Source organism: Mesocricetus auratus, unplaced genomic scaffold (assembly GCF_017639785.1).
Source record: "Mesocricetus auratus isolate SY011 unplaced genomic scaffold, BCM_Maur_2.0 Super-Scaffold_100024, whole genome shotgun sequence".
NCBI lineage: Eukaryota > Metazoa > Chordata > Mammalia > Rodentia > Cricetidae > Mesocricetus > Mesocricetus auratus.
The window spans coordinates 18,146,924-18,172,897 of NW_024429205.1; the positions used below are offsets into that span (position 1 = coordinate 18,146,924).

The 25,974-nt window shown below is 44.4% G+C and overlaps 3 protein-coding genes across 14 annotated transcripts in view; 2 read left to right on the forward strand and 1 right to left on the reverse strand.

Moving 5' to 3' along the window:
• Fam228b (family with sequence similarity 228 member B) overlaps positions 1-9,907 on the forward strand; it is an 18,570-nt gene extending 8,663 nt beyond the window's left edge. For 4 of the 7 annotated variants that reach the window (XM_021232430.2, XM_040730891.1, XM_021232429.2 and 1 more), the window contains 5 exons: positions 910-997; positions 1,084-1,240; positions 3,512-3,619; positions 6,816-6,933; positions 9,747-9,907. In XM_021232430.2, the coding sequence (XP_021088089.1) occupies positions 910-997; positions 1,084-1,240; positions 3,512-3,619; positions 6,816-6,933; positions 9,747-9,815 (540 nt within the window). In that variant the 3' untranslated portion in view covers positions 9,816-9,907. Of the gene's footprint in view, positions 1-909; positions 998-1,083; positions 1,241-3,511; positions 3,620-6,815; positions 6,982-9,746 lie in introns of all 7 variants that reach the window. The other 3 variants (XM_021232431.2, XM_021232432.2, XM_040730893.1) reach the window with 3 other exon arrangements.
• Positions 9,908-10,058: 151 nt separating this feature from the next.
• On the forward strand, positions 10,059-25,170 carry Fam228a (family with sequence similarity 228 member A). Of its 3 annotated transcripts, none has more exons than XM_040730894.1 (7): positions 10,059-11,727; positions 14,398-14,466; positions 15,635-15,820; positions 17,302-17,389; positions 17,506-17,677; positions 19,699-19,837; positions 23,096-25,170. In XM_040730894.1, exons 1-7 carry the CDS (start codon positions 11,635-11,637, stop codon positions 23,237-23,239), a joined length of 891 nt encoding a protein of 296 aa, XP_040586828.1. In that variant the 5' UTR covers positions 10,059-11,634; the 3' UTR covers positions 23,240-25,170. The 3 variants fall into 3 exon arrangements, with proteins under 3 accessions (XP_040586828.1, XP_040586829.1, XP_040586830.1); XM_040730895.1 differs by having other exon boundaries at positions 10,059-11,225; XM_040730896.1 differs by lacking the exon at positions 15,635-15,820.
• Itsn2 (intersectin 2) overlaps positions 24,901-25,974 on the reverse strand; it is a 102,427-nt gene continuing 101,353 nt past the window's right edge. For all 4 annotated transcript variants that reach the window (XM_040730887.1, XM_040730889.1, XM_040730886.1 and 1 more), the window contains one exon: positions 24,901-25,804. In XM_040730887.1, the coding sequence (XP_040586821.1) occupies positions 25,647-25,804 (158 nt within the window). In that variant the 3' untranslated portion in view covers positions 24,901-25,646. The remainder of the gene's footprint in view (positions 25,805-25,974) is intronic.

Below are 25,974 nucleotides of genomic sequence, written 5' to 3' on the forward strand. Positions count from 1 at the left end.
ACTGTTTCTGAATGTGGTGATCTTGTGTTGAATTTTAATTTTAGTAATGTTGGCCAGCAAAACATTTTGTGCTTTAAAGTTTCACAGATAATCTGCATTTTGAATGCATGTAGTTAGTTTTATGTAATTATTATGTTGTTGATTTGTGGGTGTTAGATGAAGATGAACATATGGATATGTATTTCCATTAATTAAAGGAAAGGAAAGTGAAAATTTAAATTTAGAAATGTGTGTGTCTGTGTGTGTGTGTGTGTGTGTGTGTGTGTGTGTAGAGTTTTGAAGACTGAAGCCAAACTTTGAAATACAAGCTAACCTTGTCTTGGATTGGGTAGATAGTAGATAGTTTAGTTAGTATAATGCCTGCTCCCGCAAGTACAGGACCCCAGTTTTGGTCCCTAACACCCTGTGAAAGGCAGATGTCATAGCATAGATCTGTTTCCCCAGTGCTGGTGACATAGACAGAATGCAGATGGTAACAGATGGATCCCTGGAGCTTCTGGTTCAGTGAGAGACCCTGTCACAAAAAAATAAGGTGGAAAATGACTGACAGAGGGAGTCAGCTGATGTCAGCCTCTGCACTCCACAGACACATACATCCATATGCATACACATATATCCATGCACCCACATACATATATACATACACATACATACATACACTCACATTAACATGTACTCATGCATGACCCCCTCCACACACAGAGCAAACCTTTCCTCTCCTATATGATCTCATAAGAAAAGAGTCAGAATGCCCCCATCTCTTTGTAATGTGTTATAGAATGGGTGTACGTTCGTAAATCCCATATTCTTAACTCTCTGGCATTAGAACAACACATGTGTGCCTAGGATGGACTGAATATTAATACTTAGATCTGCAGCCCATTCCTCAAAAAAGTGCTTCTCTTGTAGGTTATCATGCCACCATTTCGTGATCCTTTGAAAAAAGCACAATATAACAAGGATGATGAAAAGAGAACCCTTCTTCAGTGTGAGACTGGTACTTAATTCTTAAATGATTTCCTTCTGTTGGAGCGGTCAGTTGCATTTGAGCATGCTGATTTTAGCTTACTGATTTTCTTGCAGGCAAAATCTATACAATGAAAGAATTTAAAGAGATCGAGAAGGCCCAATTGCATTCCAGGTTCCCGAGTATTTCTAATTCAAGGCAATGTATAACTCCAAATGAATGGCTTAAAGTACCCATGAGTTACATAGAAAGTGAATTTTGTAAAAAGAGCAGGTAATAATTGATCTAATAGAAGTTTCAAGCTTCTTGAACTTTGAAAACTCTTTCTTGAGACAGTGACATCTTTCATTGATTAGTTTTAAATTTTCCTCTGTGTATGTTATTTTTCTTGAATACTATCAAGATTCCCCAATTTTGGTTTTCATCAGATAGACTATGAGGTATCGAGTTTTATTTTCCTCTTAGAGTCCTCTGACATTTTCATTTTTATTGTTATATGCATTTTATTAATTTTGGGGAAACTTAGACCATTATTACTTCAGATATTTTCCATGTACCATTTGTCTTCTAATTTTTGAGATTCTGTGCATGTGTGACCATAGATAACGTCCACAGTTCTGTAAACCGTGATAGTGGTTGGCTTTACTTTATGTGTTTTGGTTCAGTGATTCTGGTTGAGCTGTCTGTAGGTTCACAAGCCCTTGTTGTATGCTATCTACTGATGAGCCCATCAGACACACCAACTGTGATAGCATGATTTTTGGCATTCTTATTTGACTTTTCATGTTTTCATCTTTTCTTAAATTCTTCATCTTTTAGTACACATTGTTCACTTTTTCAACCAGATTTTTTCAAAAGCCACAGTCACTTTAAATTTCCAATTGATAGATCCAACTTTAGGATCATTTTTGAGTTTAGTTCAGTCTGGTTCTGTTGATTGCTTTATGTCTTGACTAGGCATTTTACTTTGCCTATTTTTTTTTGCATGCTTTATAATTTAAAAAGGTGTTTTGCCTGCAGGTCTATTTATACATGATGTGTGTACTTGGTGCCTGTAGGGGTCAGAAGAGGGTATTGGATACCCTGAGACTGGAGTTAAATGTGAGCCACCCTGTGGGTACTAGGCATTGAACCTTGGTCCTCTTGAAGAACAGTCACTGTTCTTTTTTTTTTTTTTTTGAGACAGGTTCCCACTGTACCCCAGGCTGGCCTAGAACTTCCCATGTACATCAGGTTAGCCTCAAACGCATCTCTGGAGCTCCTCCTGCCTCTGCTGCCTAAGTGCTAGATTTAAAGGCATGCACCACCACGATTGACCTTAATTTTATATTTTTTGATTGTGTATCAGATACTTGAGATGGAAAACTAGTGCAGATGCTGTATTTTCCTGTAGAAACTGACATGCCTCTTCTGCCATGCATTAGTATTTGGATAATTGGTTTATTAGAAGTTGATCTAAGTTTGGGTATTATAGTTGTTGCCTTTAGCATTCTACAGACCTTAAAAAAAAACAAAGTATGCCATGTGTGTGCAGCTCACAGAAGCCAGAAGAAGGTGTCAGATCCCTTGGAACTGGAGTTCAGGCAGCTATGAGGTGCCTGTGAGGGTGCTGGGAATAGAACCTGGGTCCTCTGGAAGAACAGCCAGTGCTTTTAACAGCTGAGCCAACTCTCCAGATCCTTAAGGAGTTTCTTTCATTGTTTTTCTTAAAGGAGGTTTCATTTTGAATTTATGTGTATATGTGTGAGCCTGTGTGGGTATGTATATGAACATGAGTGCAGAGTCCAGAAGAGAGTGCTGGGCATCTTGGTGCAGTAGTTACAGGTGATTGTGAGCTAGCTGTCAGAGTGTGTGCTGGGAACCAAACACAGGTCATTTTGAAAAGAGATTTTACAGTTTAACCAGGTTGCCAGCCCTGAGTTTTTTGTTTTTCTTTTTGTTTATTTTTAAATAGGAATCCATGCTGGGTGAGGGTCTCAGGGTGATGGCAAAAGGATAAAATAAGAGATTGATATGATAAAAGAAAAGATTTATATAGTTTTATGACTTGGAGGGCCAGACACAAAGTCAGAGAAAATTCTAAGTTGGAGCAAATATGTTGAATGTAGGGTTCCATGCTTGTTGAGCAAGCTCTCTAACAGTGAGCCTGGCCTCCAGCCTGGTGTTTAAGAGCTGTCATCAAATGTGTTCTATGGCTGCCATACTTGTGGCTGTCTTTTTGCCTCTGCCTCCCAATGGCTGAGAATACAGGCCTGTTGTACCATGTCAGGCTTTATGACTTCTTTTTATATTAGAGTATAAGCTCCCAAGGAATAGAAAGACTTCAACTTTACCTGCCTAATCTTGGTTCTCAGTGAATAGCATGTCAGTCTCCATCATGGTTTCAGAAACTCTTAAACAACTAGTGTCATCGAGAAGGCACAGCAGTGCCAAGTAATGTTATTTTGGGCCATATTTGTAGTAGTCAGTTCCTAAATGTAGTTTGTGCTTAAATGCAAATGAGCACTGATTTGCAGTATCCTGACAGATGTTCTCCTGTTAAAGGATCAAAGTGAGGGCGAATTTTAATGCCAGCGATTATAATTTGAACCCACTGATATGGGTGCCTAATTTTCTGGAATCCCAGAAGGAAGAAAAGACAGTCAGTCACAAGTAAGCCTGTTATTTTATGATTTTGTTCTCCTTTCGTTTAAGATGCTTAGCTGTGTTGCCTTCCCATCCACCCTTTCAGATTGTTTGAGTTAGTGCCAAGGTCTGAACATCATGTCAGGATAAGGGGATTTTTCTTTAGTGTTTATTGTTTAAAGAAACAAATAGTACAGAAACAGCAAGTACAAAAATGGTACTCAGGGAGAAGGTTTACAACTGTACTAAAGTTATGAGAGTTTTAAATTGAGACTAGTTTTGGTAGATATAGTTAGAAAAATATTGCACTGAAGTGAAAAGATACAATGGGGAAGTAGTTCATAGACTTATGTGTGCAATATGGGAAATGGTTTCACACATACAAAAAACTGCATTCCTAGTACTTGGGACGCTGAAGCAGGAAGATCTTAATTTTGGATACGCCTGGGCTACATAGCAAGATCCTGGGTGAGAAAACAGTGTGGAGATAGAGATTTCTCCACACAGTTATAGAAAAAGGCAACTTCTCATAATCTGATTAAAAATATTATGATCCTTCCTCATTGCTAGAGGGAGTTCAAAAATAGTTTGGAAGCTTTGGGAAACAGTTTGTTAGTTTTCCAAAGTGATAAACATTGCTACCATGTGACCTATAAGTTCTACTGCTAATTTTATTTGCATGGGTGTGTGTGTGTGTGTGTGTGTGTGTGTGTGTGTGTGTGTGTGTGTGTGTGATGGTTCTCACTGTGTAGTCCTGGCAGACTAGGAACTCTGTATATCTGCTTGACTCTGCCTATACAGTTCTGGGATTAAAGGCTTACACTACTATGCTCAGCCTACTGCCAGGTTTATATTCAGAAGAAATGAAAACATAGATCCATCTGGTCAGTGATGGTCTCGCCTTTAATTCCAGTAGCCAAGGCAGAGACAGGTAGATCTCTGTGAGTTCAAGGCTAGCCTGGCCTACAACTTGAGTTCCAGGACAGCCAGAATGGTAACATAGAAAAACTCTGTTTCGAAAAAACCAAAATTAAAAAAGAAAAAAAACATATATCCACTTATAGGCTGATAGGTATATTCATGATAAACAGTAACTGGAAACTCAAATGTTTATTAGCTAATAAGTAGAGAAACTCAGTGTTGTGTACCCACATGATACAGTGTTGGCAATTATAAAGAAGTACTGGTGTACACCATGGCATATGAAATGATGAGAGAAGGGACATATTCTTTTTTTTTCTTTTCTTTCTTTTTTTTTTTTTTACAAGACAGGGTTTCTCTGTATTGTTTTGGAGACTATTGGTCCAGCCCGGCCTTGAACTCACAGAGATCCGCCTGCCTCTGCCTCCCGAGTGCTGGGATTAAAGGCGTGCACCACCACTGCCCGGCGAGAAGGGAAATATTCTTATGGAGACAAAGGTTACCTAGGGCTGGGAGTGAGACTGGGAATGTCTGATTGAGCACAAGGTTTGGGAGTGGAAATGTTCTACAGTTAGACTGCAGATGACTGCACAGCTCTAAGTATCCTAAAAGACATTGATTTAGCTGCTAACAAGAATTAAAAGTAAAACAAAAACCTAGCAAGGTAGAAGAGAAGTGAGCCTGCCTTTCTTTTTATAGGAGGTTAACCTGTAATTCTCTGTTCCTAAATGTTCTGAAGTCAGCTACCAAAGTTTCCCTTTACTTTTTCTTCATAAAGTCAGAATTTGGTCGGTTAGATTCTGTGTGGCAGAAGCTGGCGGGCTATTGGAGACGCTGGGCTATTGGAGATGCTGGACATTGACTTGAGTAGTTGTCTCACAGGCATTAGAGTGGTTTAAAGTAAATCCAGATTGAATTGGGTGCAGAGGTATGCACCTGTGATCCAAGCACACTGGAGGCTGAGATAAGGAGGACCATTTGAGTCCTGAAGCTCAAGACCAGCCTCCTTGTTTTAAAAAAACACCAGGTAGAAGCAGACAATGTTAATGACATAGCTGCCCATCGTGGATGTCTTGGTATTCTGGCAGTGCAGCTTAACGATGCAGTGTTTTGTTCTTTGGATAGGGTCTGAAAGTGAGGACTAAAGGGAAAACGTTGAAATTGGGCCCTATTTACTTGTATGTTAGAGTCCAGAGGAGACAATTCTTCCATACTCCCTAGTAGCCGTGCTTTCCAACAGAATAAACAAATTTGAGTAAGAGTTTAGATAGCTAGCATCTTAAAATGTTCTGTCTAAATTATATTTATTATGTATTTAACTATTGTGTGTGATGGCAATAAGTGTGGAGAAGGCAGGTATTGTGTAATTTTGGGGGGAATTATAAAATTACTATCTGCTCCCAGACTTGGACTGGTGTGAACAACTCCAAAATGACTCATTCAAATTTATCCTTTTTCTTGTTTGTTTGTTTTATTTTGTTTTTCGAGATAGGGTTTCTTCATAAAGCCCTATCTTGGGCCCTGCCCTGGAACTCACTGTGTAAACCAGGCTGGCCTAGAACTCAGAGATCCACCTGCTCTTGTCTCTCAAGTGCTGGGATTGAGGTATCCCCCAACTTCATCTTAATGAGTAAAATGAATTTATTAGAGGTTACTTATGGAGCAGTGAGTAAGTATGGCCGGTTCCATTCTTCCTCTTCTTCTTAGTTGCTAGCTCCAGGTCCTGTCCTATGTATGACTTTATGTCTAAAGCAGAATTCATGTAAACTTAGAGTGCTACCTAGTATTAAAGCAGCATAGGTAACTACAGGCTTGGACAACGTGAGTCGCAGAAAACAGTCTCTGGGAAAGATAGATACATTTATGTGTATTCCATCCTTGTTCTTAGAGGCTCAGCTAGTTTTGGCAAACACTGTGCAGACATGCGCAGGATGGCTTGTTTAGCTGGAGTCTGGCATAAGAACAGCTAAACAGCAGCCTGCTGCAAGATGGGTTTACTGTGACCAGGATTTGGAGGACCAGTTTCACTAGATATGGCTTGTTTTGGGTCAGTTTAGACCTCTTCAGGGATAGCAAATGCACAGCGCTGAGGGGCTGAGGACGAAGAACCATCGCTCAGCTGTTTCATGACAGCACAGGAGTTCCAACAAAAATAATGCTAGAGCAAGGTGGTTCCTCTTTTAGCTTTCTTTTCATAAAATGCATATATATGTATGTATGTATCTCATAAACATAGATTTTAAGTGAAAATATTTTCTTCTGAGTTAAATGTTAAAAGGATTGTCCCGGGTTCTTCTTACAGAAACAAAGGGCTCTCCTCTCTGGACAGTGAAGCTCTGTGTCTCCAGGAGGGAAAGAGCTCGAGTTCCAAAGGGATCAGTTCTGAAGGTCACCATTCTTCTGCAGACCTCTGCCAGGAGGTAGAAAGGGATGGGGACTAGGATGCCGTGAGTACTAACCAGGATTCGGTGAGAGCTGGGACAGTCAGTCCCATTTTGTGATACATGGGGCAGCACTTGCTGATACCAGTTCAAGCTTGACTTGATATAGTAGTCTTTTTAGAAACTAGATGCAGTTGAGAACATCTCTAGTGAGTGATAGAGTAAAAGAAACTAAGACAGGTGTCGCCCAGAGGCAGTGCAGAGTGTGTCCTTGCAGCCTGGTGGAGCCACATAGTGTGGACATGCCCAGTGGGCCAAACTTTCTAGTAGTTCCTTGGCTCCTGAGTTGACTCCTGATAGGTCAATCTTTCTACCACCTTTACCTTCTCTCTCCCATTTACCTGTAGTCAACCTAGGCCCCCTGAAGTGTTTCTTTTAATTCAATTAAGAATTAGTTTTCAAAAGGGCCAGTACTAAAAGCAGTAAGCTCTAAGAAGGAAATGTAAAATGTCTAGAGACACAGGTGTTCATAGAGACCTCCCATCTCAAGGTAACTACAGAATTGTGATGTCATTTGACAGACCTAGTCTGGCGCCCACTTGGACACATCTAGTCTAGAGGGTATACTTCAGTTTTCCTTCCCACTGCTGTGTCCCATATAAAAGATTTTAAAATCTACTCATGAAAGTTTACTAAACCTGTCAGCACTATGTTTTACCTTCTTTACCTGCTGTTGTTTAGTATTTTTCCATGTTCCCATACATTTTAACAAAGTCCTGTTCTGAGTCAGGCAGGGTTTAAGGGACTGGAGCCATGTGGTGAGCAATAGGTAAATCTGCTCTTGTGGAGCTTCCATTTGATGGTAAAGATGGCAAACAAAATAAACGTCTTACGGCTGAGGTAATGAAGTGAGGAGAAGACAGTAGATACGGGCAGCAAGGAAGAGATGGGCAAGGACGTTATTTTAAATGGGAAATCAGGAAGTGCTTCCTGGAAGAGATGACATTGTACAGGGGCCTTAGAAACTGAGGGTGGACCAGGCATGGTGGCGCACGCCTTCAGTCCCAGTACTTGGGAGGCAGAGGCAGAGGCAGAGGCAGACACATCTCTGAGAGGCCAGCCTGTTCTGCAAAGAGCTCCAGGACAGCCAGAGCTACTCAGAGAATCTCTGTCTTGGGAAAAGAAAAAGGAAAAAAGAAAAAGAAAGAAAAGAATCTGAAGCTGGGCCATGGAGAGTTTCAGGGGAAGTGTGTCCAGGAAAGATTGACACAGCAGCTTGAGGAGGGAGTGAGGCTGACAAGAGGGGACTGGAGAAGAGGTAGACACCACTCATATGGAAGCCATTCGGAAGTTTTGAGTAGACACACACACCTAAGTAACTTTTGGGGGAAGTTTTTTTTTGTAGTTTGTTTTCCTTTCATTTTTTAAATTAGTTGTTGTCTAGTTTCTTAGAGACAGGGTTTCATGATTTCATGTAGCCTAGACTGGCCTTGAACTCTTTATATAGCTAACAGTGGTCTTAAATTCCTTATCCCTTTGCCTCCATTTTCCATGTGCTAGGATTACAGGTGTGCACCACTACACCTGACAAAATAACATTATAAAATGAAGAACATGACTGCTTTGTAGCCAGTTATACACAAGCCGGAACAGTCTAGCTGGTGGGTCAGGGCACTGGGTCCAGAGCATAATGACCTGAGGTCTAGTGATAGCTGTGGTCATGGGACCTGAGGAGTGAGCAAGCTGACAGAGCGTATTAGCATTTGATTTGAGAAATGAGTAAAGCAAGAAACCAAAGACAACTGTGTTGTTGAGGTTTTTGTGTTGAGGGGCCTGGATGGATGCTGGTCCTACTCATGACTACAGAAGTGTGAGTGGAACTTGGAGAGATGAAGGAAGAAGTGCAGAAATAGAGTGTTTTCTGGGGCTAAATGAAAGATGCCTTTTACCGTTATAATACATTATAGGGTACGCTTGAAGTAAGTTAGCCTTTTCTCTAGCTGTTCATTTAAACATGTTGGGGCTAGGGATATAGCCTGGTGCTCTAAGGCTAAGGATGTAGCCCAATGGAGAGCACTTACTAGCATGTGGATGATTCAGTCTCCAGCAGTCTCTCTTTCAAAAGACAAGCAGAGCTGGGCAGGGGTGGCGCACACCCTTAATCCCAGCACTCGGAGGCAGAAGCAGACGGATCTCTGTCAGTTTGATGCCGGGCTGGACCGACAGCCTCCAAAACAATACAGAGAAACCCTGTCTCGTAAAAACCAAAAAAAAAAAAAAAAAAAAAAAAGGGAAACAAACAGATGAACAAGTAAGGAAGTAGTGATCACACTCTGATCAAGGTAGTTTTCTATACTACTTAAAGGAAGATCTCTCTCATACACACACACACACACACACACACACACACACACACACAGGTTCTTGATTCTTTTGTAAATCCTGTAAGACTTACCTTCACACATTTAGAATGTAACATTTACTCCCTAAAAGATACCAAGACTAAAATCAAGTGTATTTTAGTAATATTCAGCTATATTTAGCAATAATTGTCTTTTAACTCAACCCCCAGAGGAGCTGTGAAGTAGGCAGGTGGATGTTGCCTGGAGGTCAGAGAAGATAGAGATACTAGGCTGGACATGCATATTTGTATCATCTGATATGTGATCTGAAGTCATGAGATGATCTGAGAGGGAGTGTCTAAAGAATTGAGGCTAGATTCTGTGAGAGGCACCAACTTGCTGCTAGAGAGGCTTAGGGGGATCAGCTCCCATAGCCAAGGAACTTCCTGGTCCTCTAGGCCCTTTATCCTTAGGGCACACTCAACTTTTTTCTTTTGTCACTTTCAAAAGGGTATGACAACCACACATCTTGATTGCTGCTTTGTGCAAGAACCCACAAAAGAAGACAGCTTTAGATGAGTTCCCTGCGGGCAGGAATTCTTCTGAGAGGTCCCAAGGAAGACACTGAGGAATCACTATCACTGCTCTTGCAATAAACTTCCTTTAATTTAGACTTTAGTGTCTGTGATGATTAAGAAATGACAATGCAAAAATTCCAAACAAACAAACGGGCATGGTGACACACGCCTTTAGTCCCAGCACTCGGGACGTAGAGGCAGGTGGATCTCTGTGAGTTCTAGGACATCCTGGTCTCCAGAGTGAGTTTAGGACAGCCAGGACTGTACAGAGAAACAGAGAAACCATGTCTTTAAAAAACAACAACAACAAAGAAATGACAATACATTTCCCTCAAAGTGTGTTTTCTTCTCAAGTTAAAGTATTCATGAAGGGGCCAATAAAGAGAGCCATCTTACTGAATGCCTGTCCCACTCCGTTTGGTTTGTGACTAAGTTGTTCTTTCTGTCCAGGCGCCATTGAAATTGGGTTTTAAGGTAGCAGCTGTGTTGCCTCATCCCATATTTATCTGCCTTATTCTGGAGCATAGTTATCTAGGCTTTTCGAATTTTGCCTCCAATCTACATATGGTTCCAGGGGAAACTTAATTAAAAAAACTTAGAACATTATGTTGTGGGAAATTTCAGAATAGTATATACAAATAGAGATAATTGTAGAAGAGACCCTCATCCAATTTCAATAATGAAAACCTCACGGTCAGTCTTCACCTATGCCACACCTACTTTTCAGCCACATCTGAATTTGGAAGCAATTCCTAGATATGTTTCCAAACATTGTCTTTCTAGGTGGTAGAGAGTACACTCCTCTTCTTTCCCTGTCCTTGCATGGGAATGGCAATTCCAAACACTTCACAGCTCCTCAGCGAGAGCCTCAATCATGCTGTGGTGCGTTCCTGTAATCCTTCCCTCTAGAAGCTAACGCAGGAAGACCCCAAGTTCCAAGTCAGACTGGCAACACAGCGAGGCTTAAGATCAAATATGAGAGGTTTCAGATACTGTCATATTGCATATTTTCACAGTATCAATATCTGTCAGGTGTTTATGATTTTGCTATCACAACACAGTAAACGTTACATTTGTATTTATAATTTATTTTTCATAAAAAAACTACTAACATTATACGCTTCAACCAGACACTCTGACATCCCCACTCACCCGCAAGCTGAGGAGAAACGCCTCCAAAAGGCAAGGGGAGAGGCTAGGTTGAAAGACGGTGTTCTAATGTTCTGTGAGCACGCCATTTTCTTTCCCTTCCAGGGACGTTGGTGTCGCAGGCTTGCCAGACCGCGTGGCCTGGCTTCGCGCCCCGAGGACTGGAGCGGAGACGCCACTCCCAGGAACTGACTGAGGCGGGCTGCCGTGTGCCCAGGGTAGCAGCCAGTCGGAGGCAGCCTGGGAAGCCAGTGGGTCTGAGGTGAGCAGCCCCCAGACCAGTGCCGGAGCGTTCATCTGAGGGGAGGGGAGGCCTGTGGGCCTGAGACCAGTCACCTGCGCAGGAGCTTCCATCTGAGGCCTGAGGCGGCCGCCATTCCCACTCGAGGTGCCACCAGCCCAGGAGCATCCATCTGAGAGGAAGCCTGCAGCCTGAGGCAGCCACCCCTGCCTGCTGAGGACCGTCAGCCTCAGCCTGTGGCTAAGCCGCCAGTGTGGAGACCGGCTTTCCCAGGGCAGCATGGAAAGCGAAACTGACATCTGCACACCCGGGTCTCTAGGACGCAACAAAGAGGACGTCTAAACCAAGTTCCAAGTCCCTAAGGCCCTGCTTTTTCGACATTGGTATACTTAAGTCCCTCAGTTTTTCTTGCTCAGGGATTCTGCTATTTATGGCTGCCACAAAAACTACGAACTGTAATGAGCATTTCAGTGTGGAGAAACTAAAGGAATGGCCAGAGCCGGAGTCAGTTTCTTTAATGGAGGTAACATAGCACGGCTTCCACCCTATATCTTCCCCTTCCTTCCTTCCTTCCTTCCTTCCTTCCTTCCTTCCTTCCTTCCTTCCTTCCTTCCTTCCTTCCTTCCTTCCTTCCTTCTTCCTTCCTTCCTTCCTTCCCTCCTCCCTCCCTCGTTTTTCATAAGAAGCAAGACAATTTTATTTGGAGCCAAGTGGGTTCACTATCAAGACTGACAGGGCTCACTTGAGTGAGAGGACTTAAGGTTTTATTTTTGAGATGTTGTCTTTCCATGAGACACAAAATCCCTTGAGTTTAGGACCAGTTTGGCCTTAATCAGGCATATATTTCTAGTATGAGAGCATTGCTCTTGGCTTAGATTAGATATGCAGAAGGGTTCTGTGAGTGGGAGTGCCTGGGCTCAAATCCCTATCCGAAGGAAGGATGGCACCAGCTGGCTGCCGGGTAGGTAGCCGGGGAGGTAAATGCGACAGGTCAGAGCTTGTCCTTCCTCCAGGTTTATAGGATTCTATGGTCATTATAAAGAAAGCTCGCCGGGCAATGGTGGCGCACGCCTTTAATCCCAGCACTCGGGAGGCAGAGGCAGGTGGATCTCTGTGAGTTCGAGGCCGGGCTGGACCGATAGCCTCCGAAACAATACAGAGAAACCCTGTCTCGTAAAAACCAAAACAAAAATAAATAAATAAATAAAAAAAATAAAGAGAGCTCTTGATAATTTATCTTGCCCCCTTTGCCATGGTGGCAATAAAAGTTGCAAAATGTGAGTTTACTACTCTTGTGTTTGTGAACAGTGAATTTCAGAGGAGCTGCTACGAATCATTAACATTTTATGTTTTCTGAAAGAAAATGCAGAGAATGACATATCAGTGGTAAAGATTATCTAGCGATCCCTTTTCAAAAAATCAAGTTACATTGGTTTATATGTGTGTGCACGAAGAAGGCAAACACACGGGTGACATGCCTTTGGAAGACAAACGACAATTTCAGGAGCGGGTCCTCTCTTCTTACCGTGTGGGTGCCCTGGGCTGAACACAGGTGGTCAGGCATGCTGGCGAGCACCTTTACCAGCTGAGCTACCTTGACAGCCTCTCTTTATTGTCATTATCATTATCATTATTACTATTAGAATTGGTTATGTAGACCAGGTTGGCCTGGAACGTCCAGAGATCCTGGCTCATCCCCAGAGTGGCAGGACTAAAGGCATGTTGCCCCCCACCTGTCTGAATTTTTTTTTAAATAAAGAAGCTTATTGACCAAGAGTGTAAAGAGTGTATATAACATAACATTTGATAATTTGCTTAAAGCCTTACCAAGAATGTTAAAAAAAAGTTTTTTTGCAACGATATTTATCAGCATATATGTTTCTATTTCTCTAAATAAATAGTGATTATTCTACATTTAGAGTGTAGTGTCAGGGGAACTTTTTTTTTTGACATTTTCCATTGGCGTCTTGAAATAAACTGAGCGGGCTTTAAAGTAAGATTGTACATATTCTATAACTTATATTGGAGAAGATCCAGCCAGCTGTTCAGATACAACTTTGGATTTCATGGGAGCCTATCATGTGAGCCTCTTATTTACAGGTGTGGCGTTTGAGTTTAGAATTTAGTTGGTCTCAATGTGTCCTGTGCAGTAGAAAAGAAGGAAGAACCACGAGTGAATAACAAAATTCTAGGAGCTTTCATTAGAGGCCATTATCTTAGGTAATAATGTATCTCTTCCAGTCACTGGACTTACAGTGCCTTTTCATTTGTTCCTCTGTAGTCATTTAAGAATAAGAGCTGGCAATCTGTTCACAGTGATGCAGCTGAAAAGGCACCAGAGTGAGGGTTTAGTGCATCAACTTTCTCTAAACTCAAGCTTCCGCACCAGCTCTGGGACTTTGGGCCAATTCCAATAAGTTTAGTTTTCTGCTTCTTGAGTCCAGTTTGCATTACATTGAACTTTCTGAGTTTTGCTGTTTGTTTTTTGAGATGGGGTCTCACGTGACCCAGGCTGGCCTTTAGGCACCACCTCACCTACTTCCTGCCAGGCTGGGCTTGAATGAGGACTCAGAGGGCTTCATGTCCGTTTCACTCTACCAACTGAGCCAAACTCCGATCCTTGAGGTTTGGATGCGTGAAGAGAACTAGCAGAAGGCAAAAAACTTCAAGGGGCTCCTAAAATACAGTTATATGAATGGCTGACTAGGGAGTTTATTTTATGTAAAAATGATTAGTAAGCTTCTTGGAACTTTATTTTTTATTTTTACTGTGTCCCATACGTGGGCATGTGCACTTAGTGCAGGTGCCCAAAGAGGCCAGAGGCATGGGCTCCTGTGGAGCTAGGGTTACAGGCAGCTGTGAACGGAACTGCAGGACATAGGTGCTGCCAAATGAGACCCGGTCCTCTGCAAGAGCAGTGTGTGCTAAGACTGCTGAGTCAGCCCTTGAAACTTTAACAGAGTATGATTTCATGAAGTAATGTCAGGGACGTATTTCAAAGCAGTCTAGGTGGGTGATGGCAAAAGGACTAGGGCTATATGAAATAGTTGAGTTGCCACTTGTTAAAGCTAGGTCACGTGCTCACGGAGAACCGAGTTTGCAGTTCCCCATCCCATACGCCAGGCATTAGATTTGCACTGCCGTCCAATCGTTCCTTCAGAACTTTTGACCTGCCATCCAATTTTGTTTTAAGGTTTTAGCCAGAGAAGACATCGATGAAGCTGTGCATGCAATATTGTTCAGAGAAAACTACATCGTGAAGGTGAGTGGCTGCGTGTTGTGTTCTGGAGGAGCAAGAGTTGACGTTGTCATGCCCCGATGGCAGGACACAGGCAGCTGCTCACCTCCGGGCGGGCGGGCGGGCGTCTGGGAAGCAAAATGAGAAGGAATGAAAGGGCCAGAGTGTCGGTATTTTCTTCAAAGGCGGGCTCTGGGCGACCTCACTTCCTTCTACCCACCCTGCCTTCTAAAGTTTCCACCACCACCCCGTGGCCCCATCAGCTGGAAACACAAACTAACACATGAGTTTCACATTCAGAGAGACTCAGCAGGGTGAGGAGGTGGCCCTGATTGACACCTTTAAGCTGTGTAGCTCTGAGATGGTGCTACTCCCTAGGGGTCACTAAAACTTCCCACATCTTGTCTGCCCTAAGGAATCCTAGGGATTGTTTTAACCACTCTCCTCCTTGATTGGATGGAAATTCTTTTTTTAACAAAACTTGCCTCTTTTTTCTGTTTTCCCATACTCTATTGGGCTATATAAAAATCACCAGAAATTAATTAGTATTTAAAGGGTGATGATCAATTAAGTTACTAATAATCATTATGGGGTTAACAAGCTTTAAAGGAGTTAATTTCCCTCTGGAAGATAGTATTATAACAACACGTTGGCATTTTTATTGTGATTGAATTTACAAAGTAAATAGACATCTGTTCTCTGAAAATGTTTATTGAGGTCACTGTAAGAGGTCAACGGGCTAGGCAGTAACTAAATTCCTTACCCATAAATTCTTATTGAGTATCAGAAGCAGTCATGGGGTTAGCCTCCTTTCATAGGTCAGGGAGCAGCATCAAAGCAAGTCTATGTCTTTGCTCTCCCAGCTCAGGGACTAGACCCTGGGATGGTGAAGCCTAGACGCAGCGTTTTAAAAAGAAATAGGAGTTTGGTGGGTTAGGAAAGTCTTAATTGGGTTCATGAGTTGGATAACAGTTTTATCCGAAGGCACAGGATGATTTAGAATTTTTCATTATGCACTTTAGGCCAGTGTTCTCAAGTTCTCTCTCTGAAGGTTATTCTGCCTTCCACTTACGTGGTGTGAGGACTGGGCAGCGTGAATGGAGAGCATAGGAATGGGGGTTTTCTCTCTCACTAAGAAAATGATAATAAGTGGAAAAATTTGAACTTTGTCTTGTTGATATTACTTTGTCAGAAAATGGATACGTATTTTCAGCACCAGGCTGTTTTTAAGGAAAGAAGAAGAGAGATGTTACATAAAAAATGGGTTGAAAATGTGGCACTGCCTCTCCAGCAGAGAATTATAGAGAAAGTAATTTCATACAAACCTGGAAAAAGCCAAGGAAAATATGAATACTGCCTAAAGCACCCAAAAAAGCCGGTACTGGGTTCTATTACTTCTTCACTTAACTACGATGTCGCCGTTTTCCTTTTTCTCCTGTTGTTTTCTTCTGCTGTCCTCGTGTGTCCGGGTCATTCCGTCCTTGTCACATCTGCCTGCTGCTGCTCACAGCTCCAGGTGTAAGGTCTGCATCAAGGCAGAGGAGGGCGGGGACAGTGCCGGGACTCCCTGTACCCACTCCTGTGATCAGGAGGCAGAGTCTCCAGCATTCCCCAGGAGATGGCAAGTCTGAGTTCTAGCAGGGCCAGGAAAGAGAGTTCTAGCCTCTGTGATTGGAAGTGGGGAAGGAGAAGGGGACTGCGTGGCGATACAGTCAGGAACTGTTAAGCTTAGGGAGAGACAGTTCTTTTCTTTGTTGTGTCTTACAGAAGAGCAACATTGCAGTGTCTTATTTGAAGACACTTTCACTTTGAGGTCAGGAATCTCTTCAGGAATTTATGTCTTTTTTTTTTTTTTTTTTTTCGAGGCAGGGTTTCTCTGTATTGTTTTGGAGGCTGTCCTGGAACTAGCTCTTGTAGACCAGGCTGGCCTTGAACTCACAGAGATCTGCCTGCCTCTGCCTCCTGAGTGCTGGGATTAAAGGCGTGCGCCACCAACGCCTGGCCTATGTCCTCCTTCTTTGCAGTCTGCTCCAAACTGAAGTCTGCTGGCTTTGAGTCTCCTATGGGATCTTTACTGTTTGGTTTCCTGGGTCTCTCAACCCCAGGTATTTGCTAGAGATATAGAAGAGTTTAGATAGAACATTAGATACACTGGGCATCGTCAAGTATGTTTCTGAACACGACTTCAGAAAATGTGCATTAAATATCAATTCCTAAATGTCCTAAGTGCTGGAACTCAAGATGTAATCTAAGCGTGTTGAAATCAGAGTGTGATCTCTCAGGCTGCAGAAGTGGAGGAAGGCAAAAGAGGTCCTCTTCCTGAGGCTTGCGGTTAGGGGAGGAGCCACCTTTAACCGCTGGCCTCAGCACCTCCCACGCCGTGACACAGGCTTATGCGCCTTTGCCCTGCTCCTCTCACCATTTTAAGAGCCGTGGGCAGTGTCCCAAGGAGGACTTTCCCTCCCAGGACAGTGTCTGTGCTCCTAAAGGCACGAGCTGGTGCCTCTCATAGCCAAGTTGTCACGTGTGTGATTTGTCTGTTCTGGACCGAGAAACCCATGAGGATGGAGTTTGGCCTTGGTATAGCATCATTGACTGATGGAGTGATTTAGTAAACTACAGAGAGACGGTGTCTCTTCCATGTGGGTGGGCCTCCCTTCTTTCTGCCCTCAGCTTTTACAGTCAGCGAGACATCCCCACGGGTGCCTGGTTCTCCCATGGCACTGTGGGCTGACATTATTCCTGAGTCTTGACCTTGGCTCTGTGGAGTAAGGCCTCACTGCTGTACTTAGGGCCAGCTTTGAGCAGCTCACTGGAAACAGTAGGGGAGACCTCATAGACTCTCTTTATCTCCCGTAGACGAAAGCCTCTCCATTGTGTGAGTGTCTGCTTCGAAGACAGCAAGAGCTTCGAGAAGCAAAAGGAGCCAGTTACCAACACGGCACAGGTGCTTTGCAACCAGAGGCTGTGTCATCGTACGCACAGCTGAGTGTCAAATACCCGCCCCCAGAGGGCAGGAGTCGTTTCTGAAGAGTCTGACTCTGCTCTTGTGTCTTCCTGTAGGGAAACAGAACGACACACAAAAAACCCCTAAAGGAACCGGGAAGGCTCCCCTCTTCAGCAGACCACCCCAGGCCATGCTCATTCCCCGTGCTGTTGCTCCCAAAGAGAGGCAGAGAACCTCTGCCCGATCCGTGCTGAATAAATCCAGTGACAAATCCAGGGGCACATGCAGGTACAGAGTAATCAGATAAGCTGGCTAGCGTGAGTGAGCTCTAGGGATTCTCCCAGAAAAGAGAACAAAAAAGAAGCATAATATGAGGGGAGGGTGTGGAAACTGTTGGTGGTAACTGAACCTGGGTGGTAGATTTAGAATGTATACATACATGTATATACGTGTGTGCATATACAATATACAAACATACATATACACATACATGTATATTGGTTTTCCTTTTTTTACAAGTGTTTTTTTCCTTTTTTAATTTAAATTAGAAACAGGCTTGTTTTACATGTCAATCCCAGTTCCTTCTCCCTCCCCTCCTCCCCTGCCCCCACCAGTCCCCTATCCCATCCCCTTTTTGTTCCTCAGGGAGGGTGAGGCCTCCCATGGGGATTCTTCAAAGTCTATCATATCTTTTGGAGCAGGGCCTAGACCCTCCCTTGTGTATCTAGGCTGAGAGAGTATCCCTCTGTGTGGAGTGGACTCCCAAAATCCATTCGTGTACTAGGGATAAATACTGATCCACAGCCAGAGGCTCCATAGATTGCCCAGACCTCCACACTGACACCCACATTCAGGGGGTCTGGATCGGTCCTATGCTGGTTTCCCAGCTGTCAGTCTGGGGTCCATGAGCTCCCTCTTGTTCTGTGGGTTTCTCCAGCCTGGTCTTGACCCCTTTGCTCATCACTCCTCCATCTCTGTCACTGGGTTCCAGGAGTTCAGTTCAGTGTTTAGCTGTGGGTGTCTGCTTCTGCTTCCATCAGCTACTGGATAAAGGCTCTAGGATGGCATATAATGTAGTCATCAATCTCATTATTTGGGAAGAGCATTTAAGGTAGCCTCTCCACTAATGCTTAGGTTCTTAGTTGGGGTCAACCTTGTAGATCTCTGGACATTTCCCTAGTGCCAGATTTCTCTTTAAACCTACAATGGCTCCCTCTATTATGGTGTTTCTTTTCTTGTTCTCCTCTATTCTTCCCCTGACTCAGTTTTTCCGGCTCCCTCGTGTTCTCCTCTCCCCTTCTCTTTATCCTTACTCCCTCTCCCCTCCCCCATGCTCCCTATCAGCTCAGGAGATCTTGTCCCTTTCCCCTTCTCCAGGGGACCCTGTATGTCTGTCTCTCTTAGGGTCCATATATTGGTTTTTGGAGACAGGGTTTCTCTGTGTAGCCTTGGCTATCATGGAACTCGCTCTGTAGACCAGGCTGACCTTGAACTCACAGAGATCCGCCTGCTTTTGCCTCCCAAGAGCTGGGATTAAAGGTGTGTGCCACCACCACCCAGCTAGTTTGGTTCTTATTTTATTAGTCTTAAAGTAGTTCTCAGTTAGGACTGATTTTGCCTGAGTCACTGAAAAAGTTGATGCTGCTTCAGTTTTTCCTATGGATTTGTGTTGTGTTCTACTCCTGTTAGTTTCTTTCATTTTTTTATTTTTTTGCTTTTAGAGACAGTATTTCTCTGTGTAACAGCCCTAATTGTCCTGGAACTTGCTTTGTAGGCCAGGCTGGCCTCAAACTCACAGAGATCCACCTGGAGAAAGGTCCCGTGACTCACCGTGACTCACCGTGACAGTTGTGTTAGCCAGCTCCATTTGAGACTTTTGGCTTAGGAAAGGTTTGTTTATTTAGCTCCTAGTTTGGAAGGATAAAGTTTGCACTCAAGTAGTCTCGTTGATTTGGGCCTCTGGTAGGGTGGTAACACCATGGCAGGGACTTCTGAAGGGCAGACTGCTCCGGAAGCGGGGAGACCGAGGAAGGAAGAGACCAGGGTTCCACAGTCCTTCACTCCCAGATTCTAACTTCACTCTTTAAAGGTCCAAGGCGCTGGCTCCCAATACAACCCCCCTTGAGGCCCAAACCTTCCCTTATGGGCATTTAGGGAACATTATCCCACCCCGAGCAGGTGGACAGGCAGCAGCGATGTCTAGCAAGCCCGTCCTTTTCACAAAAGGAATATCGAGTTCATTCGATAACTTTTGAATGGTAGAATTGTTTGTGCTGAGTTGAGATTTTTTCCCCCTCCTTTCTTCTCAGTTCTGAAAAGCTTGTCTGTACGTCAAAGCCACATCTGTCTCGGGAAGCGACCTCCAGCCCAAGCCAGCTTGCTTTCGAAAGGCAGTTCCGTTCCTGGAAGCTCAGCCAGGAGATCAAGGAGGCTGAGAAGCAGGGTCCGGTAAGCTGCGGTCTGGGAGTGGGGCTGGGTGGACGACGCTTGCAATACCCACTGCATAGTGCAGCGAATCCCAGTGCCAGGGCTGAGGGAGTGAAAGGGTGGAGGCGGCTGGCAGCGTTCACCCCTGCAGTGAGATGCTTAGTGGCCTGTGCTCAGGTCTGATGGGCGTGGAGCAGGGAAGGGACTCAGAAATGCAGGGTATGTGGGTCCCTGAATACAAGTGCAGAGTTGTCTTTACAAGGGAAGGGCCAAGAAGACTAGCCAGAGCCGGTTCACCAGTCACTTCAGCTTCCTCTTTCCTGAACCTTCATCCCTGACAATTTTCTTCCTTTTTTCTATTCACTGAAACCAGATTGAAACAGGATCAAACACAAGGTGCACACTTGTAAGCCTAGCACTTGAGAGGTGGGGGCAGGAGAGAAAAAATTCTAGACCAGGGGCTGGAGGGATGGATCAGCTGTTAAGAGCCCTGACTGCTCTTCCGGAGGACCCAGGTTTAAGGTTTAATTCCCAGCACCCACACGGGCACTAACAACCTTCCAGTTCCAAGGGATCTGATGCCCTCTTCTGGTCTCTGTGGATACTGCATGCAGTGCAGGGACATACATGCAGGCAAAACACCCATGTACATATAACATTTTTAAAACTTAAAAAGAATTTGAGGTCAGGATGGTCACACAGCAAGACCCATCTCAAAACACTGCCACCAGCAGCAACAAAAATTGTTCTTAATTCATTTATAATGGGAAAATTTAAAAGTTAAACATAAGAAAAAGAGATGGGGTGTAAAATGAGCTTTTACATACTTAAAGGGAATTTTCCCAGCACCGATTTATGGACTAAGGATTTACGGGTTCCTGGCCTCTGTCTCCCCCTTGTTCCCTTTTGAGACTTAGTCACTGTGGTGATAAGTCTGGGAGGTCAGAGAATGGAGCTTGCCACTAGCTAACCATAGAGGTCTGGAGGTCTGTACAGACAGACAGGAAGTGATGTAGTAGAACAGGATATAAGCAGGGAGAAACTGGAATTTGCTCTCTTGCCTGTTGAGATGCTAAGGAGGTAAGGAGTGACTGTCACTTGCTCCTTCTTCTCTCTGATCTCTCAGCATTTCCCTCTATATCTGACTCCAGATTTTTCTTACTTAGACCAATTAAGAACTCCATTTACAAGTCACAGAGCCTAGAGCCCCTGTGACGGCAGCACATGGCACATGTGTACTCCTTTACCCACCATGTACTGAGAGCCAAATGGATCTTTCCAGCTTAGAACTCAGAGGTTGTTATAGTCTTTCTTTATTCTTAAGAATTTTATACACATACACAATGAAACATCATATATACCCCTATTTCTCCCAACTCCCTCTAGATGACTCTCAACACGGCCCCTTCCAAAATTCATGCCATTATCATCATCGGCTTGATTGCCCACCAAGAGCAATTAGTGCTACCTGTATGTGTGTGGTTGTGGGCCTGTCCACATTAAAGAGAAGACAGAGATCCTCCCTCCCCCAGTAGTTAGACACTGCAAGAGCAATTAGTGCTACCTGTATGTGTGTGGTTGTGGGCCTGTCCACATTAAAGAGAAGACAGAGATCCTCCCTCCCCCAGTAGTTAGACACTGCAATAGCTCCTCAGCAAGACCTGGGGTCTGGGGACTCCCTCCCCATCAATGCCTGGATTGACTGACTGTATCACAGCTACTGTGAGCTCATGAGGGCAACAGCCATGCCAAGTTCACAGCACTCCTCCCAATTATCAATCACACACACACTTCATATATATTTTGAGAGAGACTCACTATATAGTTCTGACTGTCCTGGAACTCACTCTGTAGAACAGGCTGGCCTTGAACTCATAGAGATCCACCTGCCTCTGCCTCCCAAGGCTGTGCTTCTGTGTCCAACTCTTATATTCTTTCTACCTCAGTGTGCCCTGAGCCTTGGTGGTGGTTGTGGGGTTATTGAGAGTGGTGACCTATTAGGGCTGGGCACTCAAGTCTCAGCACTCAATCAGATGTTTTGTGACCCAACTCCTATTCAGTCTCTTTAGAAGCAAATTCTCCCTCCAGTCAGACCTTTTGATATTAAGACAGCACACTGTCCTCCACAGAGCTCACACTCAACAACTATGCTATTGACTTACATAGAAGTAATAAATGTTTAAGCTAGTTTATAGTCTTTGTGTTGGGCCTTGTTCCTTGCAATTCCCAATCACTGTGGTCTACAAGCCGTAGGTTGGACTTGCCTGCTGGGATGGAAACTTACTTATTCATATCATCCTGTCTGTCTGTCTGTTCCTGTCTCTCTTTACTCTCCCCTCTCTCCTTTGCCTTATAGAAGCTTTTTAGTTAGATACAGTCCACTTGTTTAGGCCCTAATGTGGATTCTACTGCCATGGTAGGGGAGGCCCCCTGCTGTCACCATAAGATTTAAAAAACTAGAAAGAGTGTTTTAAATACAGTAAGTATCATTTGTGGGTGGGTGGGCAGGTCACCAGACTGTCCCCTTCAGAACTTTGGGGTCTTTGCTATCTTCAGCACCGGGCTTCCTGTTTTTATTTATTGATTTATTTATTTGGCTTTTCTAGATAAGAGTTTTCCTGTGTAGCTTTGGCTGTCCTAGAACTCACATGAGATCTGCCTGCCTCTGCCTTTCGAGTGCTGGGACTAAAGGCAGGCACCATCACTGCCAGCTGAAAAGAATAGACTTTATATCAGGTTGGCAGTACATCTTGACGTTTGCACAGAATCTTGGGCTTACTGCCCATCACTGGAAAGCACACCCATGTGCCTATCACTAAGAGCATCGACCTCTTTGATAGAACCAGGAGTGACTGGGGTCTGAGTCTCACTCAATAATGTTCAAGTCTTACCTACTTGGTGTGCTTCTGTAGTTCATTTTATGGAAGTACTTGAGTGATTTGAGAAATGCTTGCAGAATTAGCTCAAAAAGGACCCTGTCTCAATAAATACAAAACAGAAATTCCTTTTACATTTTCCGGGCTAGGACCCAGTCCCTAACTGTAGGGTGCAGGAGTGCCAGGGAAAGGAGCCCCTGGAGGGTCTGAACACATGGAGGGGAGTACTTTGGGGACAGCATGGAAAGGCTCATCTGAGAACTGCAGAAACCAACAGAGAAGGGCAGCAAGCAGACTGGCTGGGAGCCTGCCCGAAAGGATAGAGGCTTGGGTATGGGGCAAGGCCTGTGGGCCCTTCCTCTCGTGGGAGCCTGCTTAACCTGTCCTTTTCTTCTGTGAACAGGTTTTAGGGACCCGGGAAGCAGCAGACAGCCAGCATTCGCAGGGGCCATCAGCCCTGGGGAGAAAGGTGATGACAGCAGAGCTCCTGGGGAAGCATTTGGCCTCCCTGCAGGGGGTAGCCAGGTCAGGGCTCCATCGGCCCTAGAGCTACCTGCCTTCACGCCACACACACACACACACACACACACACACACACACACACACACACACACACACACACACATACACACACACACACACACACACTAAGAATGGCAGCTTCTCTCTAGGTAGGAAGGGGTTGTGAGAACTGCAGTAGTTAGTTTTTTAAGCTCTGGCTGTGAACTAGAAAGTGTGTGTGGTGTTTTCGTTTTACTGAAACACTTGACAGCAAGACGCCTTTATCATCTTCCCTGTACTTGGTACTCAGTGGGGCTCTGTGCCTGGCTTGGGGCCAGTCCTGAATCAAAGGTATCAGGGCTTTATTCAAGTTCAGTCCTGCTCATACTCCAAGGTGGGTTTTCCTCACAGATACTCAGGCATGGCAGTGGGGGTCAAATTGCTAAGAACCAGGATCCCCTAGGATGCTCTGCCACTGTGGGCTGCCTCTAGGGGCACAGAAGGGGTCTCCTCACCAAGGGGAGACTTCTACTTGTGTGAAGGCTACCTGCTTCCGGGTGATGGGGGACTCTCTGGCATCTTCCAGAAACTTGGGCTCACATTTCAGTGGGGAAGACAACTTGACTTCTTCAGAGGCAGTTCTGGGTCACTAGGTAAAGAAGACAACTTGCTGGCTATAACATCCCTAGTCATCAAAGTCACATGACTCAGATCCTGAGGGCTCCTGGGTCCCAAACCTGACCAAGGTGTTCTGACTGTTGAGAGCTAGGGACATTCACTCTAGGGAGGATTAAAGTTGCCACAGTCCTGGAAGAGTATGGTTGTTGTGTAGCTATAGGTACAAGTAGCCTCAGCTGTACACTGCCAGATTGCCAGGGAGTGTCATGCGCCACACACAGGCTGTCAGTGACAACTCTTCTTGACTTGTGGTCCATCTTGCTTCAGCACCGACAAGACCCCCGAAGCCCAGGAGAACCAGCTTGCAGTAGGCTTGCTCAGTAGGCTGTGCCCGGTCCTTTGAAGCTTCCTGGAGACAAGTAGGATGCTGGGTGCTTCAGTTTTACCCACCAAGTAACAGCTCTTTTCTGTTTTAACTAGTGGGTGTGTGAGCTCAGTATCCGGAGTTAGTAAGGGATGTCTTCAACATTTCAGCACACGGAACTGTGTTTTCTAAGTGATTCAGCCAAGTGACTCTATTTAAACAAAAATGGGGAGAAAGGACGAGCCCTGAGCCCCTCCTGGTTACACTAGCTGCCAGGAAGAAGATCTGAGACTTTAGCAGTTCAAGTGATTCTTTCAAAGGGGGAACTTGACTGTTATCTTCACTGGAGGATTTTGTGTTCAGAAACTTAGTGAACTTAGTATTTCAGTATTCAAAAGCTAGATAAGCAGTGTGGCTATGACTGTGGGGTTCCTGGAGCTGGACACAATGCATCTTCGACAGTCCTGACCTTTGCACGTACCCCTTCCCGTGGGCCATCCCCTCAGTTCAAGCACAGCTCCCACGCAGCTCACCCACCCACAACAGTCATCAGTGAAGCCTCAGAGACCTGACACAGATGCTACACAAAATGCTCTGCAAGCTAGCGGTAGAGTTAAGCAGAGCTCCTGGCCCTGCCCCAACCTAACCTTCAGGCTTCATTATAAGCAGCTTCTGAAGGTAACTGTTAAAAGCCTTTCACACAAAGAGTCAAGCTTTGAGAGGAGTTACATTCATAAACTTATACCTTTATTCTCTGTCTGTACATGTTGGCAATGATAAAAGCTTAAAGATGCATGTTCTATGAAATATGCAAACAAGGAATTTACATAAATAATTTATACTTCAGAAAATTAAAGTTGAAAAATATTCCCACATTATTAGAGTTCACAGTATAGTTAAAGTACATCAAGCTTCCCTCCTTATATTTCAAACTGTATTGTCTGAGCAAAGAAGGATAAAATCTAATCAGAATAAAACAATCAAGTTTCTGTTTATTCAGTGCACAAGTGGATGCTATTTCAGTATCAGGCTGCACAAGCCCCCAGGCTGCAGCACCTCATCCCAGCCCTTTACCTCCTGAGTGCTGTGACCCAGCAGAGGTCACATGTGTGGAATGGTTCCAGCATCACCAACTCCACAATGGACACATTCGCCAAGTGGTAACATCTGGTGGTCTGATGCCTTATTTCCACATAATACTTCTATAGCCCTGACAACGGAAACCCCGGCATCTAACACAGCCAAACATGTTAACACTAGTACAAGGCACTGTGCTGTGGGTCTGTTTATAGGAGAGATCATGTTTGCATAGATTGCTAGCAATTTAGTGTGCAATAACATTAACGAGCCCAGCGTGAGGCTTTGTGATGGATGAAGCCATGTGATGCTCCTCGGCCCCAGGAAAGATAATCTTTCATTCTTTAGACCCAGCCTTGTGGGCAGCTGCTCTGGTGCTGGTTTCTCCAGGCCCTCAGAGGAGAGTTTTCTGTTCAAAAAGTTGCAGGTCAAAGCGGACCCAGACTTCTCCAGTGGGGACTTCGTGCAGCAGCAGTCGGCGGGTCGTAGGGCCTTTGCTTTCCTGTTCTGTTCGAATTTTTGCCACTGGAACTTCAGTACGACCCAGGAAGTCTGGGGAGTAAACACTCTGTGAGGATCAAATATCTTTGTACCTTCTAAGATTTAAAAACGTGTCAAGCAGGGGCGTAGCTCATTTGCTCATGGATCTTTGATACTAACTGTGGTCAGATGTACCGCAACAGCTGCCTGTGAGTGTTCTACCACACACTACTCACTGGTGT

Coding starts and splice junctions, on each gene's coding strand:
- Fam228a (XM_040730894.1), top strand. CDS start 11,635: ATGGCTGCCACAAAAACTACGAACTGTAATGAGCATTTCAGTGTGGAG. Junction 17,678..19,698: donor AAATCCAGGGGCACATGCAG/GTACAGAGTAAT, acceptor CTTTCTTCTCAG/TTCTGAAAAGCTTGTCTGTA. Junction 19,838..23,095: donor AGGCTGAGAAGCAGGGTCCG/GTAAGCTGCGGT, acceptor TTCTGTGAACAG/GTTTTAGGGACCCGGGAAGC.